The 9,243-nt window shown below is 37.8% G+C and overlaps 1 protein-coding gene across 1 annotated transcript; it reads right to left on the bottom strand.

Moving 5' to 3' along the window:
- Window positions 1-396: 396 nt before the first annotated feature.
- lnpa (limb and neural patterns a) lies at window positions 397-8,183 on the bottom strand. The gene is made up of 13 exons (XM_061724462.1): window positions 8,086-8,183; window positions 7,072-7,161; window positions 6,666-6,707; window positions 5,084-5,271; window positions 4,939-4,997; window positions 4,806-4,846; window positions 4,055-4,138; window positions 3,895-3,946; window positions 3,568-3,798; window positions 2,326-2,431; window positions 1,921-1,991; window positions 1,455-1,610; window positions 397-1,311 (listed from the first exon to the last, which is right to left on the bottom strand). Exons 2-13 carry the CDS (start codon window positions 7,096-7,098, stop codon window positions 1,145-1,147), a joined length of 1,224 nt encoding a protein of 407 aa, XP_061580446.1. The 5' UTR covers window positions 7,099-7,161; window positions 8,086-8,183; the 3' UTR covers window positions 397-1,144.
- Window positions 8,184-9,243: the final 1,060 nt, after the last annotated feature.

Here is a 9,243-nt window from a genome sequence, read left to right as displayed (position 1 = left end):
AACATATATTATCAAAACCCATAGAAGATGTAGGGTGTTGACCTCACCAATAGTTTACGGAGCATCTTCAGGGAAAACGGGGTCACGTGATGCCAGAGAGCAACTTTGTAGGCGCAATGACTTTCTTGTTGCAAATGAAGAGGGTCAAGCAATCAACACTGGTGAGGCTGCGTCAGCAACCATTATTTTACACTGTCTGAAATGATCAATGAGCTAAAATAAGATGATCACAAGTTAAAATTGGCTCGCTAATGAAAATGGACCGTTTAAATGTGGGGTTGGGAGAGCAGCTGGATTCAGAGGTGAAGACAGATTACAGGTAAATTATTTAGGAGCAGTTTGTGTCGTTTTGATGTCGATCTGCAAATATGTAACAAATATGCAGAAATGGTGTTCTCATAGGTTTTATTTAGTATTTTTACAGAACAGAAATATATACATTCTGCAAAAGATTGTGTCATTTAAAACTGATAACAGGTAAATTACTTTTCCTTTTAGTAAAAATATTTTATTTAACTGACAATAGAGACTCGATATATAAAAAGGCACGTAGGACATGCACACAGTAGCGTCAATCTGCTTTCCTCTCCTCCAGTAATAAATACATACCGTACCATGTGAGCTTTTCTTTTATGGTAGCATGATTTTGTAAACATGTTAGCACCACAGTGGTGCAAAATACCGCCATCAACACTGGACAAAACAAGAAAAATAGCTATAAATACTCTTCCTTAAATAAAAGTTTTCCCACAAAACAGCTTGTGTTTCGTTTATACCGTTTCCTATTCACAAGGACAGAAAGTCAGAAATTAAATCTAGACAAATAAAATATGGAGAAAAAAAAAAAGAAATAGACAAATCATTAAAGTAAAACCCCAAAAATATATTTATCCTAATAGCTGTAATGCACATGGGATTATCAAAGTTGCAACCAAATGCAAGTACTACAGTACACGATATAAAGTTTAATTCAATGCTATTACTAACATTAAAATGAAGGGCATTTCTGTAAGCCAAAAAACCCCCAAACAAACAAATAACAGCTAGCTGGTTTTCATGCCATTATAACTCCCAGCATTTATTTGTAAACTAACAGTTATCAAGAAACACGGCCTGTCTCGCGTTGAAATCACTTGAAATCCTTTTATTCCACTTCCATAGCAGAAACATCCTGCTCTTCATCAGATTTCTCAGAGGGTACGTCATGTGACTCTGGTGTGTCTTCTGACGCAGAACTGTGCTCTGTGGTCGCCGGAGTGCACTCCACTTCCGTATCTGCTCCAAGGAGGACATCGTCAGGCTTGGCTTCTCCTAAAAATTAAAGGCAGTTTTTCAGTTTAGATAAGAGTATTTCCCAAACGAGCACCCAAGAGGGAAAACAGGATAACTAACAACTGTTCATGTGAAATGCCATTTTTCTTCTATACCTTAGTGGACAAAAACTACTTTATTACCTGAAAGACTTGGCTCGTCGTGACCTTCGGGAGCAGACGATGGGAGCTGCGCTTCAGCTGGTAACTTCTGTTCGCCAGCAACATCGCAGAGTCTCGGTGCTTGAGGCCTGGTCTTTCTCGCAGGGTTCAAGAAATAACAATACGCACATCGGAAGGCTGAAACGGCATAAATAAAACATCATACATCCAGTTTATGTAACCCACTAATACATTTGCAAACAGACATAGATTAATATAAATGAATAGGAACCAATGAAAAAGATTGCCTGAGATGCATAAACATTTCAGATTGATGTGTAGGACTACTTTGCATATTCAATTTTGCCGTTTTTGCTTACAGGAGTTGGTAGTGGCGGAGGCATTTAAGAGCCATATGATATACTATGCTGCCAAATGCTAGAGGGCAAATGAAAGCACAGTGTTTGATGGAGACTGACAAAGAGCGCTGGGATTCTCAAAGTCTTACCGATGTATTCAAATTCTTCTTTTAATGCCATGCCGTTATGAGACAGACACTGCTGACATATGAGCGCGTATCTGGGAGAGGAGAGACAGTCCAGCGTACATTACATGGATGAAATGTGGAGGACATAAAAACATGAATTATTGGTAAATACAATAAACAGTATGTACAGCTCCGATGGAGCCCAAGTGCAAGTCATTCAATGTTGCTTTTGGAAAGTTAACTGCACTGTGGAGTTAATTTTAATACCAATATGTTCAGTAAATGTCCTTTCATGACTCATGAAATGAAATAAATGTAGGTGTTCATCACTGCAATGTTTTTGTAATGTGTGACAACACTACACAACACACACACACTGAACATATTTAAGGGTATTACTGTGTTACATTGAGGCGGTTTGTGTACCTGTTTTGAGGGCCGTCTCCGACAAGATACTCAACGACTTTGTCCATCACACCCCTGTCCTGTGGGAGCACAGGTCTGGGCAAGGGCGGGCCTGGGGGGTGCATCCCTGTGAAAACAACGCCCATGCTGGTCAGATTCAGCCTGCTGACTTGAGTGTAAACCTCAGCAGTTTAGAGGAACAGCTCTGTGAAATAGTTTATTGCACTAATGCTATTAAAACAAAAAAAAAAACTGTCCCATTTTCTTAATGACTTAACATGAGATCTGACTTGCAAAGCACGTTTTGAATCCCTGCTGCGTTGGTGAGTAGTAATTAATATAATCTAACATCAAGAGCAATCATAGGAAGATGACTGGTCATTTCTGTGAGACTTGGCAGAGTCTCAGCATCCTGCTGGTTATTAATTTACCAACATATGGAAACTCTGTGGTGACTCTTTGTATCAAATTGCTTTTCACTTTCAATTTTCCACAGAAGCAGATGATAACATCAAGTCATGTAAGCCATTTGTGAGGTGTTCCCGATGCCAAAGTCGATTTCGGTAAGCATTATAAAATATTTAGCAGGATTCCAAGACCATTGCCCAGAGAACAAACACAGGTCTGGCTAATTAATCACAGTTAATATAATCCTGCTTCTTGCATACCTCACAGTTGGTTTTCCACATGGCAATTACAGGATGCAGCCTCTTCTACTCCAACACCACATCTCCTGTTTGCAATTATTTGGATTTCTTTTTCTTAATTGAGTGGTCAAAGCACAGAAATAATGAATATTAAATATTCAATATTCATTATTTCTGTGCTGACCACTCCTAAAGCACGAGGTTGTTTTCAACACTTAACTACTTTATGACACGTTTCTCATTTTGTTGCATGAATTTATACCTATTTTCCCCGATATTTAAAACCCCACTGAAAATGCTAATGTATTATACCATCTTGAAATGGATGGTAGACACATTTTTCTTAACACCAATGGTGTCTGAACTTGATTCATAATTATACACGTGTTTAAGAAAGGCAGCATCATTGAGCGTGATCTTTTTTAAAGTTAAATATTTAAATTTTTTCCAACATTTCTACAATTAACTCTTACACCTACTGTATAATATACCAGAACCTTGCTGACAACACAAACCGCAGAGCTTTGAGCAACTGGGGACACCGAGCCAGGGAAGAGTAAATCACACCTTAATCGAGCACATTATGATCCGGTCCCCCTGTGTGCAGGTAACTCACCAACTCCTGGAACAGGTGTTCCCAGGGTCACGGGCTTCTTCATCAAGCTCTGCTGAGCAGCTACAGCTGACAGGCTCCTCTCTGGGGGTCCACCTGGAGCAGAATGGGAAGAGCGTCCAGAAAAGGTGGGCCCAGAGGCAAGAGGGGGGCGGGCAGCAGCGGCAGCGGCAGCAGCCAGTGTTGGATTCACCAACACTGGCGTCTTAGGGATGACACTGCGGTGGCGAAGCTCTAACACAGGATTTAGAAAGGGGAAAAAAAAGCAGATTGCTTAAAAACAGGAAAAACAGTACAAAAAGTACAAGCTTCTTTAAAACTAGTTTCTACCTTGTCCTGGTTTCGGAGTCATCTGAGGTCCGACTGGAGTGGATTCAAGTTCCTCCGCGCAGAAAAGCAAAATTAGATTAAAAGAGCATGACTTGATTTTAGAGTTGTTCATCAAATCAGAATGTGGTAACTAGATTACTCTGAGAAACAAACGACTCACTATCTTTTTCCTGGAATCAGGATCAAACCTCTCCAGGATCATTTTGGCGTTTTTATACGTCTCAGTCTCCATAACTTCTTCAAGCTGGGAAAACACATTTAAGATTGAAGATAAATGTTTGTGTCTCTTTCTTTCCCTAAAACAGTGCATTAGAAACAGTTCCTACTAATTGTAATACAACAGTAATTATTCACTCATCATGTAGCGTAGCGTAATTAATCTTTAAATTAAATCCAAGTAAAATAGACTGAAAAATAATAATACTTCACTTGATTGTATGTGTATTTTTTTTATTTTTTTGGTGTGTGTGTGGGGGCGGGGGGGGTGTCTATATAATTTGAAAAAATTATTACATTTGTTAATTTGGTTATGGAGAATGTGAATATCCATCAGCCCTTATTATTGAGCACTATTAGAACTTGACAGATTTCTTTATTTTTTTTCTACTCAATTTAATATGAATTAATGCAACATGAGCTTGCAAGGATAATTCATTGTACTTATCCAATGCTGTATGTGTATATATATATATATATATATATATATATATATATACACACACACACATATACACACACACACATATAACAAGATAATTAAGAACACTACTTGAATGATTTCCTATAGATTCAGGGCTAATGATAAACAGAGGCTTATTGTGGCACTTTTTAAAAACATATCTAGTGTTAAAGGCTCTTTTTGTTTATAAATCCATGTAAGAAACACAGAAAACTGTATAAGTATTCCTTACTATTTTCCTTTTTTGTGCTCTGATATCATCCAACTTGTCATCTAAAAAAGAAAAAGAAAAAAAGTTTAAAATGCAATCTTAGTTTTAACACAAAAACTGTGCGGCAAAATATTGAGAGCAAATATCAGCTTACTATTTTTCTCAGTTCTTCGTGAAAAAATAAATACAAGCATCTTTCGAAGAACCCACACTCTTTAAAAAAAAAAAAAATACAAATTATTATGTTTGGTCACAGTTACAATTAAATGAAAATGCAATCAAATAACCTGTATACTTACAAAAATGGAAATATTACAAAGGGAAGAGACAAAATGAGGCGCCCCATCAACTGTTCAGGCAGGTAGCAGAAGTATACAACTATGAAGGTGACCAAAAACAGTAAAGATGAGTAAAGAAGCAGTCGTCCGACCCATATCTTCAACTGCCTTTGATACTTCTCCCTATATTCTTCAAGGGTCTGTATATCCTGTGAGGAAAAATTATTGATAATTAGGTTGAAAAAGAAAAACAGTGTTTTTACATATTTTTGACTTCGCTCTTGTGAGATAATGACCTGACAATTAATCGTGTCAGGTCGGTAACACTCAGGTTGCAGACAAACAAGTGACACTAAAGAAATCATTAGCGCAGTTCAAAGTTCCTACAGCTTTCGGAAACTTACAAACAGCAATTTATGGTGATATTACTGTTCCTGTCCTCGAGTCCGAAACAAAATCTGAAAGATAAGCTGATTTCCAACAGGACTAAGCAGTAATTCAGTATCATTGTCCCTTAAATATCTTTAAATGCAACCCTTGTGAAAGGACTACTTGATATGATTTTGGAACATGTATTTGTATTTATGAGGATCATTTCAAGCAATAAATTCTGTTTCTACCAATGCCATCCTGGCATGTCTATCAGTACTGCAGTGTGGTTTTGCACAGATGCAAATGGAAGTTAAGTCTATTAAGACTTGCAGTTTTTTTTTTTTATTTAGTTTTTTCTTTTCAGCTTTGATATAGAACCCAAACCTCTTCGACAGGACTAAAAATTAAAAGGTCACTGCACTACGGAAGATTCATCTAAGTAGCACATCGGCAAGAGTGAACATACCAGATGAATGTTTAGTCTGAGCTTAATTAGACAAAGACTAGATAATAATTTCAATCATTTTGCAACTAACATACAAGGAATAACTATAAGGAGTTTCCAAATTGAAATGTAACACCACTGCTTCACAGGGCTGACTAGTCAATTTAAAAATAGCTGGTCAGAATGGGAACCCCTCTTGGTCACTGTGGTGCAACTGTAACACGAGTGTGTGTGTGTGTGTGTGTGTGTGTGTGTGTGTGTGTGTGTGTGTGTGTGTGTGTGTGTGTGTGTGTGTGTGTGACAATCTGAGCGATGGATGAAGCGACCTCAACGCTCAGCCTTAAAATAAACGACATAATACATGATTGTCTCTGTTTGTGTGCTGTAATGCAACACATAACAAAATAAAATAAAATAAATTCTTGCATGACAGAATTATTGTGCAGGAAACAAAAAGGCCCATCGCTTCACAACTTCAATGACACTCGACGTCTTCCTGACATGAAAAGCGCATGTGTTTGCCACTTCAAGGACAGATGCTGAAAATAACCCAACGCCAGCTTAACTGCAGATGAACAGTAAAGCCCCGTCACTCAGCTAATAAGAAAGCAATTTGGGAATCGCTGACACAAATACATGTTTATAGTAAAAGTTGTAACTATTACAAAACAAGTATCACAGTTTAACAGTATAACATTTCATGAATAGAGTTAAACTATAGCTTTGGAGGATAGAAACACCTTATTTTGCACTTTTGTTTAAACTTTCTTCTAAGGTTATTTTTACCTTTTCAATTCCTTCCAATATATCCACGGTGGTTGGTTTAGCCTGTAAAACAAACATACGTTTTGAATGAAAGAAAGAATCATTACATTTCATTTAACAAGTTTTCCTCTTTGTAAGCAGAATATGAACACTTCCTCTTTCTTCTTCCAAATTTGGCACATTTTTGTGTGTTTGTTATGTGCATGTTGCCTCACACTGCTTGCATTATGATTTTGCTTGCAAATACTGCAATGGCAGGAAGGACATAAACAGTGTACCTGCGATTATCTATGTAAATCTATCCCAACAGAGATAGCAGTACAAGTGAAAGTCCAATATAGTCCAAATTGAAAACTGAAAGTTACATGGTTTAACTGAATGCTTGAATGTCGTACATATTAAAATCAGTAAAGGCTTGAATACAAACCCTCCATCGTGAGAAAACAGCCCCCATGTTGATGAGGAGGGAGTGTAGCCTGTTTTCTGTTTGGGTTCCTCTTCTCCTGCTGCTCTCAACCTGTTGACAGCAGCGATAACCTGTGAATACACGTTTCAGCTCCCAACCTTGTCAACACTTGTAACTAAATGTGATGGGATCTGATGTAAATCTGATCAAATAAATATATGTGTTTATGGCATTTAGGATTTTTTTCCATCTAAAACTGTTAAAAGTTGCTGTTTGAGGATGAAATGCTTCTGCTGATGAATTTTAATGTTGAAAATAACTTTGTAATACATATAAGATTTAGAGAGCAGATGGACAAATTGGGACAACATTCAATAAGTACAGTCAAACAGCCTGATATATATATATATATATATATATATATGTTTGTAAGTAATTATGACTGCCACGCACTAACAACTACAACTGTGATCTCTTTGAGGGCTACAAAGCATCAGCTCAGACCATTTACAAGTTTAAACAAATGCATTCAAACACTGTTTTAGGAACTTTTGAAACAACCAGGCTTAAGTAGACTCACTGCTAAAGCTTGAATTATGGTTCTGCGTTAAATCGACGCGTACACTACGCCGTAGGGATACGCGTCGCCGCGTACCCTACGCCGTAGACTCTGCGTTGGTGTAACGCGGAACCATAAATCAGCCTAAACTGTTGCACAGCAAACATTAACAACTTCACTGACTTTTTGGGCGACGTTGGAAACAAACAGTGATCAGGTGACGGTAGCCACCACAAAACAGTGAAGGTCTGGAGTGTTGAATTAAACAACACGACAACCAGAGTCACTTCTTTACCCCTAAACACCTTTTGCCAATACGCAGCAGCAGCAATGGCGCAACACGAGCTAACTATCTATAGCCGCTAGCCAGGAATTTCTCTGCAGTCTGAAATTCACTACCTTCACAAACTGCAAAATTTGTGAGAAGTGGTGTCGTGGCTAAACATGTCTCTTTGGTGTGTAGCTGGTGGATATACCTTGATTGCAGCGCTGTCCGGTTTCTGCAGCAGGACGCTGGACGCTGCTTTCTACAGGGCTGACGTCACGCTGGGGGCGGGGCCTATGGGGGGCGTGGTCTGTAAGGGGCGTGGTCTGTCGGGACCCTGAGCGCACCAGGGGCTTCACGGTGGTCGAGTCTGACCAGAATCAGGTTTATTGGCCAAGTCAGGTCAAACTAGGCAGGGAATTTGACTCGGTTATTTTTGCTCACTGTACAGTAAATAGACAAATGACCAGAGGTGGAAAAAGTACTGAAAAATTGTAATTGAGTAAAAGTATCTTTACTTTGCTTAAATCCTACTCAAAGTAAAAGTAAAAGTACTCATCTAAAAATGTACTTGAGTAAAAGTACTAAAGTACTTCATTTAAAATGTAATTGGAGTAAAAGTTACTTTCAGTTATTTAATGCAAAAAAAGGATGAGTCACGAATCAAATCCAGCACAAGTTGTTTTAATTAACTTTGAGGCATATTAAAGTTAAACATCCACACTTGTAAAAGCTCAGCTGAGCTCAGTAACATAATCTGTTTTAGGACTAGGTGAAACAATCCCGTTCATTTAAGGGATTGTTTCACCTAGTCCTAAAACAGAACAGAACTTTTACTTCCGCAGAACAGGACAAAAAGGACAGTCACAACCTGTACTGTAAAGTGTAAACTATTTTCAGTTATATTGTCCAACCGACAACACTAAAACCAGAATCAAAGTATTCAAACACAAAATAAAGTGCCCAATGCCCGCAGGATCCTGCTATTCACAATAAACCAAAATAAAATGCAAAATAAAAAGATTTTCACCATAAATTTTGTACTCAGTAACGTGAGGGGGTTCAAATGTAGCGAAGTAAAATACTTGGGTCAAAATGTACTCGAGTAAAAGTAAAAATTACATATTTCAAAAACTACCTTATTAAATTACAAATTACTCATAAAAAGTACTCAATTACAGTAACGTGAGTAAATGTAATTTGTCACTTTCCACTCCTGCAAATGACAGCTCTTATTAACATATATACAATAAAAAAAAGTGAAAGGTATGAGTAGGTATGACGTAGACATGGTTATTGAAAGGTGCATTGTTACAGCACTGACAGTGCAAAGGCCCTTTTGTATCTAGAGGAATGTTTCTCGTTTTTC

The sequence above is a fragment of the Cololabis saira genome, chromosome 6 (genome assembly GCF_033807715.1).
Source record: "Cololabis saira isolate AMF1-May2022 chromosome 6, fColSai1.1, whole genome shotgun sequence".
In the NCBI taxonomy this organism is placed as follows: Eukaryota; Metazoa; Chordata; class Actinopteri; order Beloniformes; family Belonidae; genus Cololabis; species Cololabis saira.
This window is presented reverse-complemented; position numbering and strand designations above follow the sequence as displayed.

What these genes read in the sequence shown, in the direction of transcription:
- lnpa (XM_061724462.1), bottom strand. Translation starts at nt 7,098, where the DNA reads ATGGGGGCTGTTTTCTCACGATGGAGG. An exon ending in ACGAAGAACTGAGAAAAATA is followed by an intron (nt 4,847 to 4,938) that starts GTAAGCTGATAT and finishes TTTCTTTTTTAG; the next exon opens with ATGACAAGTTGGATGATATC. An exon ending in CTGATTCCAGGAAAAAGATA is followed by an intron (nt 3,947 to 4,054) that starts GTGAGTCGTTTG and finishes TTCTGCGCGGAG; the next exon opens with GAACTTGAATCCACTCCAGT.